The sequence below is a fragment of the Panthera leo genome, chromosome B2 (assembly GCF_018350215.1).
Source record: "Panthera leo isolate Ple1 chromosome B2, P.leo_Ple1_pat1.1, whole genome shotgun sequence".
NCBI classification, from domain to species: domain Eukaryota; kingdom Metazoa; phylum Chordata; class Mammalia; order Carnivora; family Felidae; genus Panthera; species Panthera leo.
The window spans coordinates 15,242,607-15,262,251 of record NC_056683.1 but is presented as its reverse complement, the minus strand read 5'-3'; the positions used below and the strand labels follow the sequence as shown (position 1 = coordinate 15,262,251).

The 19,645-nt window shown below is 51.2% G+C and overlaps 1 protein-coding gene across 1 annotated transcript in view; it reads right to left on the bottom strand.

Annotated features, from left to right (window-relative positions):
- GFOD1 (glucose-fructose oxidoreductase domain containing 1) overlaps positions 1–9,562 on the bottom strand; it is a 113,337-nt gene extending 103,775 nt beyond the window's left edge. The window contains exon 1 of the mRNA XM_042937877.1: positions 9,028–9,562. Coding sequence (XP_042793811.1) covers positions 9,028–9,280 — 253 coding nt within the window. The 5' untranslated portion in view covers positions 9,281–9,562. The remainder of the gene's footprint in view (positions 1–9,027) is intronic.
- Between the last annotated feature and the right edge of the window lie 10,083 nt (positions 9,563–19,645).

Genomic DNA, 19,645 nt, shown 5'->3' with positions numbered 1-19,645 from the left:
ATCAGAAATTTTAAAAACAATTCCTATCATTGTAAAGTTTTTTTTTTTCCTGCACTTTTTAATGCTCACGGGGCATTAACAATTCTCAAGGAAAGTTTAAACTCCAGGGCGTCCTAAGCTTGCTTAAACCTGAGAAGCCAGCTTCCCCAAAGCCTGGATGACAGAGGTAGAACTGGTCAGGGTCCCTGCGGCTCTCAGCAGCGAGGGTTCTAAAGCCTTCCCGCCCCTCCTTGTTGGAGTCTAAACCAAAAAGATCTTTTGCCTTCAAAGTCTTCCCGTTCTAGAGGACAAAGCTCAGACAGTGCTCTCCTCGGGGCCCACACTCACCGGCTGAACTCAATGGAACAGCTTCAGCACCAAGGAGTCTTGCCAGATCCACACTTGGGTGACATCGCCCAGCTCACCTGGCCAGGTGGACTGGATCCAGGCAAAATGTGTGTTCATCAGAGGGCTCCAGAGAAATAGAACCAATATGGGGTGGGTGGGTAGATGGGGGGGGGGAGGAGAAAGGGAGAAGGGAAGGGGGGAAGGATGTGGGGAAAGTGAGGGGGAAGAGTGGGCGAGAAGGGAGGGAATGGAAGAGGAGGGAGGGACTACGGGTCGGGGAGTGAGGGCAAGGCAGGTTTATTTTTAAGGAACTGGTTCATGCAATTATGGGGACCGGCAGGTCCCCAGTTTGCAGGGCAGACTAGCAGGCTGGAGGCCTAGGGAAGAGTTTTGCAGCGTGAAGCCAGTCTGAAGGTAGAAATTTCTCTTCCCCAGGAAGCTTTATCCTTTTCCTGACTCCTTGGAGGCCCTACGCTCACCACAGTCCGCCTCTGGCACGTGCCAAGCAGAAGGTGCTCGGCCACCAAACCCCATGGAGCCGGTCAAGTCTATCCATTCTCCCATCACATATTTTACAAACACACACTCCCTGAACTTAATACTAATGACAAGGTTGGCATTGGGTCGTCACACACGTGTTTCTTCTGTCCGCTGTTTTACTGCGGTTATTATAAAAGGGGCAAGTGCTGAGCGTGTGTTTCAGCAACGTGGCTAAAGAACCCACGGTATCCAGAAACATCTACGTTTGTAAAACCTTCACCCAAGTGTGTGTTCTTAGAATTAGCACCTTGAGGGAGTGGGGCCCAGCTCGGGACGCCCGCTTGTCGTCCCTCCACCCCCCCACTTCCCTGCAGTAGAGGGTCCCCCACGGCATTTCGTGATGGGTCCCCCATGTTACAAGATAACCTCCAAAAAGACCGGGCCAGGGGAAAGCATTAGACACAAGCGGGGACAAGGGGAAGTGGGGACCGGTGATAACTGCATTTGGGAGTCCTGGACACCATATTTGGTATTCTGTCCACCACATGGATGCAGGAAGGCAGAGAAAGGTGGTTTAAAGCAGGACAGGCGATGAGGCCAACACGTGGAGAGAAGCAGAGCACAAAAACGATAAAATTCCAGGAGTTCATAGTTGCCAGGCGCCTCCTGAGACCTGAGCTATGCCCCTGCCCCTGAGTTCCGTGGAGGACCCGGCATCCTTCTCGCAGGGGATGATGAATCTCCACAGGTGTGGTGAGTTCCTGGGAACACCATCAGCACCTTCTAGATCATGCATCTGTGAAGCAAGTACTGTATTCTCAGCAAATCCCACATGTGAAGCGTGGCTTATGCACGTTTCCTCTAAAAGAGGACAATAATAACTTTCAACTGTATTTTCCGAATCTAGCAGGAGGGAATCACCTCTTTGAAAAATATGATAAACAAATCTTCAAAAGTACCACTGGTCGGGGGCGCCTGGGTGGCTCAGTTGAGCGTCCGACTCCTGATTTCAGCTCAGGTCGTGATCCCAGGGTCGTGGGCTCAAGCTCCGCGTCGGGCTCTGTACTGAGCGTGGAGCCTGCCTGGGATTCTCTCTCGCTTTCCCTCTTCCCCCCTCCCCTGTTTGTGCTCCTGCTCTCTCATATTAAAAACAAACAAACAAAAAAATTAAGTACCATTTGGAATAGGTTGAAGAATTGATCACATCAAGAAGAAATAGAATAACATTTATTGAGTTTAGGCAGATAGCGGGTGGGGGGCATGGGCTCTTTACACACCCCCTCTCATTTTGTCACACCAACCTTGTATGATTTTTTTTTTAATTTATTTGAGAGAGAGAGAGAGAGAGAGAGAGAGAGAGAGTCGGGGAGGGGCAGAGAGAGAGGGAGACACAGAATCTGAAGCAGGCTCCACACCCGACATGGGGCTCAATCTCATGACCATGAGATCATGACCTGAGCTGAAATCAAGGGTTGGACGCTTATCCCACGGAGCCACTCAGGCGCCCCCAAGATAATATCTTTAAATCCATCTTGTTGGCCAGAAACCTGAGGCTCGACAAGGATGGTTACACACTTGTGACCTGCCAACCTACCCTATCACCAGTTCTGCGAATCACAATGTTGTCTACAATGACAGGCCACGACGGCCCTCAATCAAAATATGTAACTAATTGCCTGTGTATTTCCTTCTTGGTGAAACCTTTAAAACAAGCTATTTACTTCCACCATTTTTTTTTTTTATTCCTCCCTAGTTTCAGCATCAAAATGTCCAGTTTCTTCCTTTGGCTTTTTCTCATTTCCGTTTAATCTTCTGCAGAATCGTACATTTTCAAAGCCAGATATCATCAGCAAAATAATCACTCAACTGCACCTAATTTCAGTTAGATGGATTGGGATTGGTGAACCTTGACTTTTCCTAACAGTACAGAGTCATTCCTGCCATGGTTAGACATAACGCCCCAGGGCGTCCTCGACCCTACAACAAACCCATAGACCCAAACCACCGCACTCAGTGCTGAGCGGGCAGAAACTCAAGAGAGAAGAGCACATTGCCTTTTCCACCCTGTGTTCGGAGAGGAAAACATCCCAAAGTGACTTCGAGGGGGGAGCTGGAAATGCGGGGTTTGCTGGGATTTCAGAATGATGACCTCCAAGTGCAAAAATGATGTCTGATTATCTACAGCCGTAGCTCCGCGCGTGTGGCCATGATGACCATCCCCGTTTTCTGTCCCGGCAGCCCTTGTCCGCCTTGAGCAATTGCAGACACTATGACGCAGGGGTGGCAAAGGGCATGGAGCTGAGAACGCCAAACAAGTCCGGGCAAGATCCACGTGCAGCACCATCAAAGCTCAGAGAAACTCCACAGCCTTCGTCACCATCCCAAAGGAGCCTCCCATCCCGCGGAGAGGCTTCCCCCAGCTCCAGAAACTGGGGCAGGGACCAGGAAAACAGAGGTCGTCGTGTTACACACAAAGGCACCAGATACTTTAACACCGTTCCCCCCACCCCCCCCAACCCGCTCACCAGTTTAATTATTCACGGCCAGGTTGGTCTTGTTTTCCCAGAGGCACAGAGCCATCACATCTCTGTGTCCGGCTGTCCCAGCATCCACACCACCCGGCGGAGGGAGGCGGGGCTGGATAGAAACTCTGAATCTTGGGTCCCACCCTGGAATCTGCCTTTTGACAAGGGCTCCAGGCGGTGAGACCGCGTGTGAGTGTCTGGGAGACAGAAACTGGGCTACTGCGTGCAGGGCAAAGCGTGGTTTACTGATGGACCCATCCTCTTTGTAACCTTTTGCCTTCCCCAAGCATCCATTCATTCATTAAAAAGGCATTCATTTGTCATTTAGCAAATATTTACAGGGTGCCTAGTAGGTGACTCAGCGCCTGGCACTGTCTAGGGGAGATAAGGCCACCCCGGAGAGCAAAGCAGTCGCAGGCTCTACCTCAAAGAACTTTCTTTCCACATGGGGAGATAAATACCAAATAAGAGAACTAGCAAGGGAAAGAGGTCATACGAACAGCAACAGCGCTACAAAGAACATAAAGAGGGTGCAGAGGGAGAACTGAGAAGTGGGGGAAAGAACTTTTTGTTGGAAGAGGAGGATCAGAAAGGCCTCTCTCTTGACATAACATCGGAGCTGAAACGTGAAGTCAGAACGAGCTAGCCATTCAGAGGAGTGAGGGAGAACCTTCGAGGCAGAGGGAAAAGCCAGTTTGCAAAGGCCCAGAGTCAGGAAAGAGGCTGGTGTGTTTGAGCAAAACGGCCCAAGGTGCTGGAGGGTAGTGAGCCGGGGAGAGTGGACAGTCACCAAGGAGGTGACAGGGATTACTAGGCAGGGCCACTCAGGCCAAGAAAGCTGAATGATACCCCAAGTGCCATAGGAGATAGCACTGAGAGATTCTGAGCAGGGAATGACACAGTGCCATCTATATATATAGACAGATAGGTGGCACTCGCCTATCGTATAGAGACTAGACTGGATAAGGAACAAGAGTGGACCTAGGGAGCCAGCGTGTGGCTCATTGCATACTCCAGGTGCAGCAGGGCAAGTTGGAGACAGGTTTTGACTGACCCCAAAGGCTGGCTGGGAGCTTGTGCTGATCTGGACACAAAAGGTGAGTGAGACCATCCCGGCGAGGAGGGGCAGGCTGGAACCTAGTTCAGAAGCCTTCAGGCACCTGGCAGGCAAGGAGCTTGCAGAGAGAGAGGCACACGAGGAAATGGACAAACAGCAGTGTCATTTTGGGCGCCGGTTAATTTGGCAACATCTTTGTTAAAGGAAATGAGCACATACTTTTTGACCAGCCGCTGGCATATTTGTCCTACAAGCACATTCGTGGATGCTCAAAATGACACAGGTTCTAGGTTGTTCACTATGTGTTTGTATAAGCAAAAGATTGGGAATAACCCGAATGCTCAGTAATAGGGAACTGTTAAATAAATGTTGATTTATCCATATGATGAAATAGTATGCAGCCAAAAATAGGAAAAAGGATACTTTCAGATGGTTTTTATATACATATATATGAATATGTACGTGTGTGTATCTTTTCAAGATTAACATTGTTGCATGACAAAAGTATATTAACAGTACATATGGTATGGAATGTTACCAGCTACGTAAAAAAGGTTTTAGAATTTTTCACCCACGTTTGCCACTACATACCCAGCCAGATCTTCAAAACTGGTAAGAGTGATTGCCTCCAGTTTGCTGCGATGCACTACGATCAGTTTGGGGAAAGATGGGGGGCATGTGGTGCTGAGACCACCGCAGGGTACATGAGGGGTGAGAGGGAGAAAGGGGGAGGCTTCCGGGAGGAGGTAACCCAAGGGCAGACTCTTCCAGGATGAACAGGCAACCCTCACAAGGCAGGTGTTCCAGACAGAGGCATGGACATATAATCAAACAGGGGTCCATTCAAGGGCACACTAGTAGTTTGGGGTTTAGCTAAAGCTCATGGGGTTCCAGAATAGCCAGCAGGATATGAGCCCGGGCAGGCTCACCCGAGGCCAGCTCTTGCCCGACATGCCAAGCACTTGGGACTCTTCCTAGAAGTGACGCAAGGGGGGCACAGTGACATGACCGAGTGTAAAGTTCTTCAAGGAAATTCTGGCAGCAGCGTGGACAATGGAGGCAGCGGCGAGGAGGGGCAGGCTGGAACCTAGTTCAGAAGCCCAGGTACGGAGCCAGTTCCTTCTCTGGAGGAAGCAATGATAGCGAAAAAGGAACAGATATAAGAGGGAACTAATTCCATGGGTGGGAGAAACAGAAATAAAGGATAATTCTACAGTCTCACCCGAGCTACCACGATCTGAGAAAAGGAACTGAGGCAAAGAAGCAAGGTTAGGGGATGGAAGGGGGAAGAAAGGACTCCAGGGAGGCAGAATGGTGGTGTTCGAATCCCCAGCAGTATTCCCTTGAGCAATTCCACTCGGGTCTCTGGATTTTAGTTGCCTCACTTGTACAATGGGCACCACATCTATCTCAGAGGACCATTCTCATCATGAAATGAAACGTTTTCCATACTGCACCTACCATATTGCCCGGCACAGGGTAGGTATTTAATAACGGGCAGCCCTGGGCACTGGAGAAACTGTACAAAAGAATGGCAGGAAAGTCTCTACAACAGAGAAATGCCTAGTTCACCAAAGCAGGGATTTCAAGGGAATTTTTAGAAATTAAAGGAGGATGTATGTGATTCTATTTTTTTAAGGTTATTTATTTTGAGAGGGAGAGGGAGAGGGAGAGAGAGAGAGAGAGAGAGAGAGGGAGAGACAGAGAGAATCCCAAGCAGGCTCACACTGTCAGTGCAGAGCCCGATGCAGAACTCGAACTCACAAACCCTGAGATCACGACCTGAGCCAAAACCAAGAGTCAGACACTTAACCGACTGAGCCACCCAAGTGCCCCTGTGATTCTACTGATTCCAAGTGTCATTCCTCGATGGTCCCCAGACCAAACCCTTACCTTGACAGGCCTGAGACCAGTTATGAGTATGGATAGACGGCCACAGACCACTGGCCACTGCTGGGCCAGCAACTCAAAGCCCTAGCCTTTGCCAAAAGAAGGCCAATTCACTAGGACCCGTCAAAACCGGCTTGTTTCTTTTTTTTTAACGTTTTTTTGTTTTTTGTTTTTTGTTTTTATTTTTGAGACAGGGAGAGACAGAGCATGAACAGGGGAGGGTCAGAGAGAAGGAGACACAGAATCTGAAACAGGCTCCAGGCTCTGTGCTGTCAGCACTGAGCCCGACGTGGGGCTCGAACCCACGGACCGCGACATCATGACCTGAGCCGAAGGCGGCCGCTCAACCGACTGAGCCACCCAGGTGCCCCAAAACCGGCTTGTTTCAATTCCGGGCAAACTCTAGCATCTATAAACCCCAACGGCCAAACCAGGCCTCTAACTGTCTGGGGTGTTTCACTTCCTGTGTTGTATGTGCTGAACCTCTAACCATGACAGCAAAGCATACCAAGATGACCACCAGGCTGCATATTTGCAGGTCCATCGTCCACGGGAGTGGCCTGGGGATTTTCCAGGAGAGACGATGTGGGGCATGAGACCAACATCCGGCCACATCTAAAGTCGATGCCCCCCTTCATTTTCGATAATCACAACCTATCTCAAGTTACCTGCAAAATCAGGAGTCAAAAAAAGAAAAAAAGCTCAAAACTTCCTACAAAACATATACACAAAACCCTATTCCTTAGTCATGCTTATTAAACTAAGTCTGTTTCTGAAGCCTCTTTGCTTGGCTTTGAAGAGGTAACTCATGTTAGTCTTGTCAAGGGAAAAAAAGAAGTCACGGGGATTATTGCAAATAAGAACAGAAGTATCCAGAAATGTATAAGGTGCACCCCTCCTCTCTGACCAAATGCTCTTTGGGCTGAAGTACAAGAGTTGGTCAGGAAACAGGGACATCCTTGTCCCCCAAATTGCCACTCTCCTGGTGATACGCCTTAGGGGTGCTGACCGACAGGGCTGCGTTGCCATAGTGGGGAGAAGCGATGTTACAAGGTCTGTCTGATATGACCAGGCATAAGCTCTTCAGTAGAAACCTGGTGGATACCAACTGTCCTAATAGGTTCAGGCCACAGGAGGGTTATGACCTATTTGATAACGCACAGACCCACTGTAAGCACAGAGGTCAGCTATCCCACATATATGACACCAGACAGAAAAGAGAGCCCAGAACCCAAGGACATTCAATTCAAGGCCAAAGAAAAATAAACAAAGGTCAGAAACCTAATCAAATTGACATGAAAACGGACAGGCTTGGGCAGCCTCCTCAGGAATTCGATCAGATGTCCCGTCTGAGTCCAGAGCAGAATGGCCTAATTTTTTTTAAAAAAAATGGTTTTCTAGGAAGAAAGAGTTCTACCTTCCGGTCATAGGTCTCTGCAGTTAATTAAAATATACGTACATTTCATCTACCCTTAATCCGCGCCCATTAAAACGTAAAAATAAAACACGCCTTCCCAGATTACATAAATTACCATGGACTTCTGGGTACTGTCCCTGCCCTTCCCTTGAAACACTTCTTTAATGTTGCGTCCTGGGCCATAAGCTTGGTCTCTTTCCTCATCAATAAAAATTCCAACTTTCAAGGGCGGGCGGTACACTTTCTGGGCGGGTTCCAGAGGCAGGGATACTGCTGGGATCGTCTTAGGTACGTGTGAGGACTGCCAGTGGACAAAATTACGCTTCTTTTTCCCCTGGGCACGGCAAAGCTGTGGCTGCTCTGTGCTCGGAGATTGTTCAGACTGCCTGGGTTATACAGGTGGGGGGACCGGATGGCCAGGGGCGGTGAGCCCGTTCCCAGCCTCCCTGCCCACGTCAGACCTGGGAACTTTCCCCACGGTTATTAAGGAGGGACTAGTACATGCTCCCACGTGAAAGGGGCTGCGCGGGGCCTTTTCCCACACAAAGCACCCATGCCTCTGGAACGGCTGCGTTCGTCCCCTAAAAATTCAAGACCTATCATTCCAAACCCACGCAGAAGGCAGCTGCTGAGCTGCCACGCTCGACACTTAAATCCCCCTGGTTTTATCAAACCGGTCGTCACTAACCCACGACCTCCTGGAAGACGTCCCCATAAATCCCTCTCCCCCGCCTCATCTAACCACTCCCGCCGTCCTCGCTTACAGCCAAGACTTAGTAATTCCAGCTGATCGTCAAATTCTAACCTCACACCAAACTAACAGCAGAAAGAAGCAAGCTGGCCGGGCAGGACGTCACAGCTGCTCCGGATCAGGCAGTCTCCCGCCCTCAGGAAAACCAGACACACGTGTGGGGCCCTTGTTTCGGGTGTTCCCGGGCGCGCACTCGCCTCTCCCAGGCGCGCACCCACGCACACACTCGGGGCACTACAGACACAGCTGGGGACTGAGTTTCCTCTCCCTCCGAGCAGCCCATGCCCAGTCCTCGGCATCCGATCCGCCTGGTCGACATCCCGGGAACACACGCCTCCTCCAGCCTCCGCGCCACACACGTGGGAAGGCGCGTCCAGGTGGTGCCAGAAGGGAGGAGAGAAGCGCAGAGGCTGGGAAGGCCGGGGATGAGGAAGGAGGGAGCTCCGAGTGGCCTGTGGCATCTCAGGTCCCCGGGCCGGCGTAGATGCCTCGTAAGCCTCGGGGATGAAGAGGGGGCGAGAGCAGAAGAGCAGCAGGGAAGGAAGGAAGGCTGCAGGGGAGGGGGGAGGGGGTCGCTCACCCAGGGTTTTGACAGCGATCTGCCTGGTGAGGGGCGGCGGCAGGTTGATGCACACCAAGTCCACGTCCTGATGCAGCAGCACCTCGTCAATGCGGCTGGTGTAGAAGGGGACGCTCATCTCCTTGGCCAGCTCCTCCGCTTCCTCCTGCGTGCGGCCCCACAGCGCCTTCACCGCGAAGCCCTCGTCTTTCAGCAGCGGGATGATGACACGGGCCGTGAGGCTGGTGCCGAACACGCCCACCCCGGGAAGCATGGCTGCTCCGGTCCGCCGGGTTCTGCTTCAGCTCAGATCTCCAGTCCCACAGGCTCACACACCCCCGTGTAGCCAGTCCTGCGCCCGGCTCGCCGCGGTGCGCCAGCAGCCCGTGCACCGGGCAAGGCGCCCGGGTGCCGAGAGCGCACCGAGCTGCAGGCGGAGCAGGCTCGGGGCGCCTCAGTGCGGCGTCTGCTGCAGTGTCCGCCACGCGGGGCTCCCGTCCCTCCCGGGGGCGGCGGCAGGGACCCCCCCGGGGCGCCCGAGGCCCCGAAGCCCCGCGGAGCCCCGGCTCAGGCAGCGCCCCCGCCGCAGCGCCGGCCGGCTCCGCGAGCCCCGCCGAGGCCGCCCCATGGCCGGCTCATCCCCGCGCCCGCGCCGCCGCAGCCCGGGACCCGCTCTCTCCCGCGTGCTTTCCGCAGCCGGCGAGTCGCACACCCTGCCCGAGCACGGACCGGCGCGGCTGCGGGGTCCCCCTCTCTCCCCCGCCCTCGGCTCCGAATGAAATAATCCAGCGGCCACCAGGAGGCCGGCTAAGCGCGCGGCTCGCAGGGCGCCGGACGCGGATCTCGAGCTGCAGCGCGGCGCCGACGGCCACGACCCGGCGCCAGCCTTCTCATTCTGCTGCCATGTTCGCTCGCAGCGCGGCTCGGGCGGCCTCGGCCCCAGGCCGGCTCGGGCTCCGGGATCCCGCGGGGACGAGGGCGGAGTTGGGGAGTTTGGCTGTCAGCAGCCGGGTGTCGCCGCGCCGCCCCCGCCGCAGCGCCGCGCGCCATTGGCCGCCGCGCGCCGCCCCCGCCCCCGCCGCCCCGGGCTCCCGGAGCGCGCCGCGCGGGGCCCAGGAACCCAGCCCGGCTCCTCCCCCGCCCCGCCCCGCCCCGCCCCGCGCGCCTCGGGCCCCTTCGCCGCTTCCCTTTCTTCGCCCTCACCTCCTCCCTCCCTCCTCGCCTCTTCCCAAACCCCGCCCCAAGCGGGCCAATAAATCCACCGGCGCGGGCGCGCCCTGATGGGCTAGGCGTGCGTCCCTGGGAGGAGGAGCGCGGGGGACCGAGCGAGGTGTGAGCGACGGAGCGGGAGCGAAGCCTATATGCCCAGAACACACTAGGGAAGCTTTCCAGGCATTCTCTCTGAATCCTCGCGCTAACCTTAAGGTTATTGGAAACCCACTTAACTGGTGATGTAATTGAGTCCTGGGAAGGGTAAGTGACTCGCGCAAGGTCACACAATAGGTGAGCAGCGGGCCTGCCATTGGAATCCAGGCTAGGCTCCAGAGTTTGGGCTGCGGGCTGGAGAGTTCTCTCTCCTTCTAAGAGGTCTCGCTCCAGTCGCGCGCCACCCCTGCCGCCGCGCGCGCAAGGTCCTGTAGCCTTCCTCCTCCCAGTCGTCTTAACAAAAGCTCTGCTTTCCCCCGCGAGGCCAGCCCCTGCTATGTGAGGGGTCCCCGGAGTGGCTGCTGCACGTGTGTCCACGTCTGGGTTCCGAGAAGAAGAGGACGCCCTGGCCAGAAGCTAGGCCAGTTGCTTGGCTTCGAGCTTTGGCTTCTTTGGCAGCTTCCCGTGGCCTCTACTCGCTGGTCTCTCCCCCACCCTCACCCTCTGCTCCTTTGGAGGGAGGGGGGCCGACTAAAGTTGGCTCTGCGTCCCTGGAGCCCAGGGAATCCTGCGCCTGTCTGGTTTCCCATATCCTCCACACGGATCACACTGGCCTGTGTGTAGTAAGCACTCAATAAACATTTGCTAAACAAATGAATGAATATTCACCGAATGTCCGCTACGTGTCCACTTGGTGCTGGGATGCGTGACCCAAAGCTGAAAGGGACCTGGCTTCTAGCTCCAAGTCTCTTGAGAGGTCAGGGGTCCTGTTCCTCTCTTGTCTTCAGCATTCAGCTCAATGTGGCACACGGTCTGCTTCAACGCAGGAGCGGAAAACGTGATACTTGCAAGCGTTTGAAGCAACTTGTAACAATCAGGCGAGCAACTTGTGGCAATCGGGCAGGCGCGTGGAGAGAGCAGGATACCAGAAAAGCTCGTGTGTTGCAATGAGGGGGGAGGTGGCTGACCTCAGAGCGTTAGAAGAAAGGCACAGAGGACACTGAGTGCTCTGAGTGGCTGCCAACGGCCTGGGAAGGTCTGAGACAAAAGGAGTATTGCCATCAGTACTGACAGGCTGCTTTTGAGCAGAGGTTTTGTAAGAACCAAGGCAGGAACGCCTACCAGAGTAAGGGGTGCAGGCAATGGGGTCAGACACGAGGCACCATCTCGGCACACAAGAGGCCAGGTCATAGGTCAGGGATGGCAACGGCTCATCCAGAGCAGGGGGGTGTGGAGCTTGGCATGGGGGTTGGAAGCAGAGACAGAGCACCTGGGGTTGACTCTTGGTTCTGCCATTTACCAGCCATGGGGCCTTAAGCGGATTACTCTATCTTTTGGTGCCACGGTTACGTTCCGTGTGTTAAATCGGGGTAACAATGGCATATACAAAGAGTTTTGGAGGATTATCAAATCCTTAGAATAGTGCCTGGCACATAGTAAGCTCTAGATAAACGTTAAATACATATGGTAAATAAACATGGAGAGGGGTCTGTTACCAAAGTCATGCTTGATACGAGAGACAGCTGTCCAAGGGCAGCAGTATCTAGCCAGTAAGAGAGAATTTTGTTTGTGTTCTTTTCTTTATTTTTTTAATGTTTTATTTGTTTTTGAAAGACAGAGTGCGAGCCGGGGAGGGGCAGAGAGAGAGAGGGAGACACAGAATCTGAAGCAGGCTCCAGGCTCCGAGCTGTGGGCACAGAGCCCGCTGGGGGGAGGGGATCCCACGAATCGCGAGATCATGACCTGAGCCGAAATCGAGAGTTGGATGGTTAATCAAATGAGACACCCGGTGCCCCTGCTTGTGTTCTTTTAAAGGGGACTGTACCCATAGCTGCAGTGTGAATAAAAATAAACCTTACTTCTGTGTAATATCAAAAGAAATTGACCACAAGTGTATAAAACAGACATCATCCCCATTTCGTAGAAGACAAAACAGAATCCTGGCAGCATCTCAGACTGAGGGATCTAAAACAGAAGGCTTCACTTCCAACCTCCCCCCCCCACCCCTCCCCCCATCACCCCCATCTTAACAAGTGGCACCACCAGCCCACAGCTGGCCAAAATCCTTGGAGGCGGCCAGGGCTCCTTTCTCGTACACTCTACAGTTGAGCATCACCAGGTCCTCAGCTTTCAAAATGCATCCAGAGTCTGACAGCTTCTCCGCCGGGTGGGGACCTGGGGTCCCCGTCATCACTGCCCGGACCAGAACATTCACCTCCCCGCTGGTCTACCTCCTGGCTCCTTTTGTACTTCCCCAGTCTGTATTCTCCACTCAGCAGCCAGAGTGAATCTTTAAAAGGTAAGTCCAGTCACGTCCCATCAGACTTGACGCCTAGCAGTGAATAAACCCCAAATTCCCCAGGATGTCCTGAAAAGCTCCTCCTGAGCCAACCCTCTGCCTCGCACATCTCTCCGCCTCCAGCCCTCCACCCCACCGCCTGTACTCCAGCACACTGGCCTCCTCGCTGTGCACTCTACCCACAGAGCCCCTTCTTGACTCAGGGCCCTTGCACTTGCTGTTTCCTCCACACGCCCCCTTACACACACACACACACACACACACACACACACACACACACACCCCTTCCACCCCCATGTATCCACCTGGCTCACTCTCCTCACTCTACTCCGGTCTCTGCTCAGATATCACTTCCTTACATGGCTTTGCCCAACCATCCTGGCTAAAATGACATTTTGTCACATTTCCTCCCTGTGTCTGGCTTTGTTTTTCTTCATAGCTCCCCTCACCGCCTTGCAACATGTAATATACCTGTTTATCTGTTTATCATCCTTTTGCCTCCACAGATTAGAAACTCATGGAGGTCAGAAGTTTGTGTGAATGCCCAGCGCCCAAAATTGTATCTGGCGCCTGTTAGACACTCAATATGCATTTGTTGAACAAATCCTTAGATGTCCTTCTACCCACCGCCCACCGTGTTTTATTACGAAGTTCTGCACGAGTTAATGTTTATAAACTCCTTAGAACTATGCCAAGTGCCGTGTGCAAGAACGATTTAGGCCCCGGAAGAGCAAGGCTGAGTATGGCAGGGCCCCCGCCTTCAGGTTACTCATGCCTGGTGGCCTGTTGATACGAACTGACAATGGCAATGTAGCGTGACTCACACCATGGTAGGAACCTGCGGGGGGTGATCTGGGAGTGGAGGAAGCCTTCCAAGACTTGTAGCCAGAGGACACAAGTAGACTCAGGTTTTGAAGGACTTGCTGGAGTTAGCTGGAATAAAGGGGAGAATATTCTAGACTGGGGGAGGCTAAAAATAGGCCAACTCAAGGGGTGCCTGGGTGGCTCAGTTGGTTAAGTGTCCAACTCCTTATCTCATGGTTCATGAGTTCGAGCCTCACATCGGGCTCTGCAATGACAGCACAAAGCCTGCTTGGGATTCTCTTTCTTTCCCCCTTCCCAACTCTCATGTGTTCGTTCTCTCTCTCTCTCTCTCTCTCTCTCTCTCAAAAATAAAATAAACAGGGGCGCCTGGGTGGCTCAGTCGGTTAAGTGTCCGACTTCAGCTCAGGTCACGATCTCGCGGTCCGTGAGTTCGAGCCCCACGTCAGGCTCTGGGCTGACAGCTCAGAGCCTGGAGCCTGCTTCAGATTCTGTGTCTCCTTCTATCTCTGCCCCTCTCCTGCTCATACTCTGTCTCTCTCTGTCTCAAAAATAAAAATAAATAAAAACATTTAAAAAATAAAAATAAATAAACTTTAAAAATAGGCTAACTCAAGTTGGAAGCGTTTGCGTGGAAGAGGCTAGGACATGAGGGACGGTGGCCCAAAGACTTAAAGCAGACAGTGAACAATCAGATTGGAATTTTAAAGATTAAAAAAAAAATTTTTTTTAATGTAATGTCCCAAGGTGGGACTCGAACTCATAACCCTGAGATCAAGAGTCACATGCTCTACCAACCGAGCCAGCCAGGTGCCCCACATTGGCCTTTTACAACCATTACTCAGGCTCCGTTATGGAGGCAAATTGCAAGAGGGCATACCACACGCAGCCCCACAAGGAGCCCACCGCAATACCCCGAGTGTGAAGGGAAACTCAGGCATGGGAATGAAAATGCAGGCACAGGTACATGATAAAGCAGGGCACTCTGCTATGACAAGATGGAGTCTCCCAGGCCTTGCAACTAATTGGACGTGCAAGGGGGGTGAGGAGGAGTTGGGGTGACTTCCCAGGTTGGAGTGGGTGGAGAAGCCGAGTGTCCATTTGTGTCTCACCCGGTTCACGGTACCGGGCAGGGGAGGATTGCTCTTAGCACACATCGATCCCGAGCTTCTGATAACATGGACCTTTGCACCCCAGTGCTTTTGCACATGATACCCTCACAAACATCTGGTGTTTATTCTTCATGTTCTTTGTGCGAGACCCTCTTAAACCTGGATCCTGAATCCCAACACAAGCCGACGTTCTGACCTTTTAAACAGTTCTGAAAATAAGCCTAAAATTTTCTCTCCCCTCATTCCACGATTTATCTGCCAATCTCTACTGTTTGCATTTGGGTAAAGAGTTTAGGCCCATTTTCATGTCATTTAAGATGAGTGTCATGTGACTCCAAAAAGAACATTCTAAACCTTTCTTTAGAAATAAAAATAGTGTGGGGGCACCTGGGGGACTCAGTCAGTTACATGTCCAACTTCGGTTCAGGTCATGATCCCACGGTTAGTGAGTTCGAGCCCCACATCAGGCTCTGTGCTGACAGCTCAGAGCCTGGAGCCTGCTTCAGATTCTGTGTCTCCCTCTCTCTGTGTGTCCCTTCCCCGCCTGTGCTCTCTCTCTCTATCAAAAGTAAGTAAACATTTAAAATGTTTTTTAAAAAAAGAAATAAAAAATAAAAATAGTGTGTGGGGCACCTGGGTGGCTCAGTGGGTCAAGCATCTGACTCTTGATTTTGGCCCCGGTCATGATCCCAGGATCATGGGATTGAGCCCTGCATCAGGTTCCATGCTGATCATGGAACCTATTTAAATAATCTCTCTCTTTCCCTCTGCCCCTCTACCCTGCTCTCTCTCTCTCTCTCTCTCTCTCTCTCTCTCTCTCTCAAAATAAGAAGAAAAAAGAAATAAAAATAGTGGGGATTCATTTTTCTATTCATAGCCCTAGGATGATGATAAAATGGAATTTCTTCTCATATTAATTTAGTCTAATGATAATTTTAAATATTTTCATTGTACAAGTCACTGACACAGATTACAGAAATTTCAGAAATAAAAGGAATTCTACCTTAATCTCTCCAGCTTTACACAGCCACTGTAAATAATTTGGTTTATTCGCTTCCGCAATTTTAGAAATATTTTATTGTTTTAATGAAAAATAAAAGAGAAAGTCTTGCTATCTAGCTAGATTTGTTTATTGTTCTTTTTGATACAGAGTAGAAATAAGTTTTGATCGTTTTTAGCTGAGAACCCATAAATGTCCAATAGCCTTATAAATCTTAATATTTGTAGAACAAAATACTTTTGCTCTTGGTAGAAACCTAGCTTTGCCAAATGCCTTGCTGGAGATCCTGGGATTCTACTAAACATTTCTAATATGGAAAGTGCTGAAATTTATTCCTGGACTTGTCATTAGTAGAGTTTTAAAAGTACCCATTCAACATTGGGTACAAAAGGCTGGGTGGCTCAGTCTTTTGAGTGAGTGACTCTTGATCTGGGCTCAGGTCAGATCTCAGGGTTGCTGGGGTGGAGCCCCATGTCCGGCTCTGCATTGACAGCAGGGAGCCTGCTTGGGATTCTCCCTCTCCCTCTCTTTGCCCCTCCCCTGCACGCGCTCTCTCTCAAAATAAATAAACTTAAAAAAATAACTACCGTTTATTGAGTGCTTGCCATACATGAGCCACTAGGCTAAGCCCTTGGCATGTATTTACTCCTTGCAGCTCTTGCTGGTAAGTACCATTATCCCCACTATACAAATAAAGAAACCGCTACCTAAAAAAAGTTAACTTGCCTAAGGTAGGTCATGAAGGCATGCGTTTGACTGAAATCACCAGACTCCAAACTCACAGGGTTATTACCACTGAGCCCTTGAACTTACGTTAGATACCACAGCCTCTGTTTCCCCCCTGACAACAGGGCACCGGGCCCTCTAAAGAGAAACACACTTACATTTCTCCCCTATGTCTTTCTCTCCTTCCCCTAGCAAAGGCCAACAGGCTGCCTGAGGAGGGGTTCCCTACAGCTGTGTCCAGGACAGAAAAATCAGTGTGGTACCTGTGCTGTTGCTCCTGGGGACAGGGACATGGGACAGGATTGCCCACCAGCATCTCTCCCCTGGACTCCTAACAGGCCCGACCCTCACGCTGTCGCTGCCTCCCACCTGTAAGTAATCAGAACTTTGAAAAGCATTAGCCATTGCTTCAATAATTAAAACATATTTTTTAAACGTAAAAATTGTATGTCAAATATACCTCAATAATAAAAAGAATTTGAAATACATATCAAGACAAAAATAAATAGAAATAAGACCACTGGCCATCTGGATTAAAACCCTCTGCTGCTTTCCTCCGGCACCTGCAATACTAGCCTAAGGCCCTCGCTATGGCCTCGAAGGCGCTCGGCTCAGTCCCTCTGTCCCAGGAATCGGATTCTTGGGCCCGGCAGGGATAGAAACGAGGCCAGACCTAAAAATCAAAGACACAGGGAAGGCTTTATTGGGGTCACAGATGGAGATAAAGGAAGACACGGCAGCAACAGAGAGGAAGTCCTGCTTCCATACAGACAGTTCTTGTCCAGGGTCCCTCTCTGGTGCAATAGGCTAACGAGGGGGGGAGTGGGGGAGATACCTCATTCTGATTGGCTAGAAGGACCTCGTCCTGATTGGTCGATATTGGCAGGCAACTCAGGCAGCTCATTGGTGTTTTTCCCAGCCTGAGTCTTCTGGGGTTTTGTTTTTTGTTTGTTTGTTTTTTTTTTGTTTTTTTTAATGTTTTTATTTATTTTTGAGACACAGAGAGACAGAGCATGAGCAGGGGAGGGGCAGAGAGAGAGGGAGGCACAGAATCCGAAGCAGGCTCCAGGCTCCGAGCTTTTCAGCACCGAGCCCCATGCGGGGCTTGAACCCACCAACCGTGAGATCATGACTTGAGCTGAAGCCGGAGGCTTAACAGCCTAAGCCACCCAGGCGCCCCCAAAGAGTCTTCTGTTTTAAGTCTGGCTTGTCTGTGGGGCCGCATCCTGGTCACATCCTGCTTCTGTTCTGTAAGAGAAGACGTTGAAACAATAGCCGCTCACAAAAAGTGCCCCGGGTGCATAATATTTTTTTAAATGTTTATATACTTTTGAGAGAGAGAGATAGAGGTGTGAGCGGGAGAAGGGCAGAGAGAGAGAGAGAAAGAGAGGGAGACATAGAATGTGAAGCAGCCTCCAGGCCCCACGTGGGGCCTGAACTCAGGGACTTCGAGATCAGGACCTGAGCTGAAGTCAGACCCTTAACCTCCTGAGCCACCCAGGCACCCCAAGGTGCATAATCTTTTTAACCTGGGGCCTGTTTCTATGGTCCCTAACTGTTTCCCCTTCACCTCCTTTGTCATCCTTGAGCTGTCAGTTCTGTGTCAGTGACACTGGTGCCTTCTCCTGATTCCTGCTCAGTCTCGCCTGGTTCTCTCCAGCCTCCAGACGTCTGCACTTTCTGTTCCCTCTGCGAGCAATGTTGTTCTTCAGCCCTTCATTCACCTGTTGGCTTGTTCACAGCCTCTGGGGCTCAACTGGCAAATCGCATCTCCCCCACCATATCCCGGTAGCTATTCTCTCCAACCCCCCCTGGCTACTCTCCAACACACCCCTGTTAATTCCACCCTCAGCACTTAACTCGCTTTCTTGACCATTGCCTGCCTCCCCTGGCTGGGACATAAGCTCCTTGGGCCCGGGTTCTTGTTGGTCTCATTCATCGCTTTATCTCCCCAGCCCAAAACAGTACTTAGTACCTCACTGATACACCATAAATCCTCGTTGAAAGAATAAGTTAATCATCTAGGCGGTAAAACACTTTCTAATGTCGTGCAGTGGAATGGGAAAATGCTTAGAGCATAATGTCATGTTTTAAAAGCCAAAACAGGTTACCTGGGTGGCTCAGTTGCTTGAGCACCCGACTTTGGCTCAGGTCATGATCTCACCAGGTTGGTGAGTTCAAGCCCCCCACATCAGGCTGTCAGCACAGGGCCCGCTTCAGATCCTCTGTCCCCCTCTCTTTGCCCCTCCCCCACTTGTGCCCTCTCAAAAATAAATTAAAAACATTAAAACAAACAAACAAAAAAAGCCAGGGCGCCTGGGTGGCTCAGTCGGTTAAGCATCTGACTTCGGCTCAGGTCATGATCTCACGGCTCATGGGTTCGAGCCCCGCATCAGGCTCTGTGCTGACAGCTCAGAGCCTGGAACCTGCTTCGGATTCTGTGTCTCCCTCTCTCTCTGCCCCTCCCCAGCTTGCATACTGGCTCTCTCTCTCTCTCAAAAAAAAATAAATAAACATTAAGAAGAAACAAGCCAAAACAATGTTGCATATATAATATTGCAACTCTATCTTTTTTGTTGGCATACAATAGACATAATATGAAATTTACCATTTTAACCATTTTTAAGTATACAGTTTCCACTGTTGTGTGTACAACTATATGTTTGTAAGAAGAAATAGCCTATCAAATGAAAACAAAGCCACTTTTTTCTCCATGTCTGTATTTTCCTTACATTTAAGGTAAAGAAAAAAAAAACCATTGAAATGTTTACGTGACCAATCAGTTCTGGTCACAGGCTCAGAAATTCGTTTCGTCTCGAACTCCCACTCTGAGCAAATGAACTCAGTGGAGGAGGGAGCCTAAATGCATCTGGCCCTTTTGCTCGTCCTTTGAAATACCAAAAGGAGTAGTGGACGCAGCTAGGGTGCCCAGCAACAGGTTCTTGACCTGCGTCACTCACGGGGCCAAGGGAAATGGAGACATCGTTTAAAATGCTACCGCCGAACCCGTAGCTCTTAGACTGTGAGGACGGGCTGAAAGGAAATACACCGGAGCCTGGACATCGCTGGCTTCTGTGGAAAATACAGAGCTTTCTTTCTTGACAGGTGAAAATCCTCAGGGCACTTGCACTTGGCCTCTTCATGCCAAGAGAAACCGGGGGGGTTCTCTGAGAGAATGCTGTGTTAAGTAACTTTCTGCTGCCTCAGTCGGTGTGTTAAGGCATGGGGGCAGATGATAGCATTGCTCTATAAATAAACAGAAAGGAAGTATGGTGCTTTTTCCGGACAGATCAATAAGTACACAAGAAAACTATT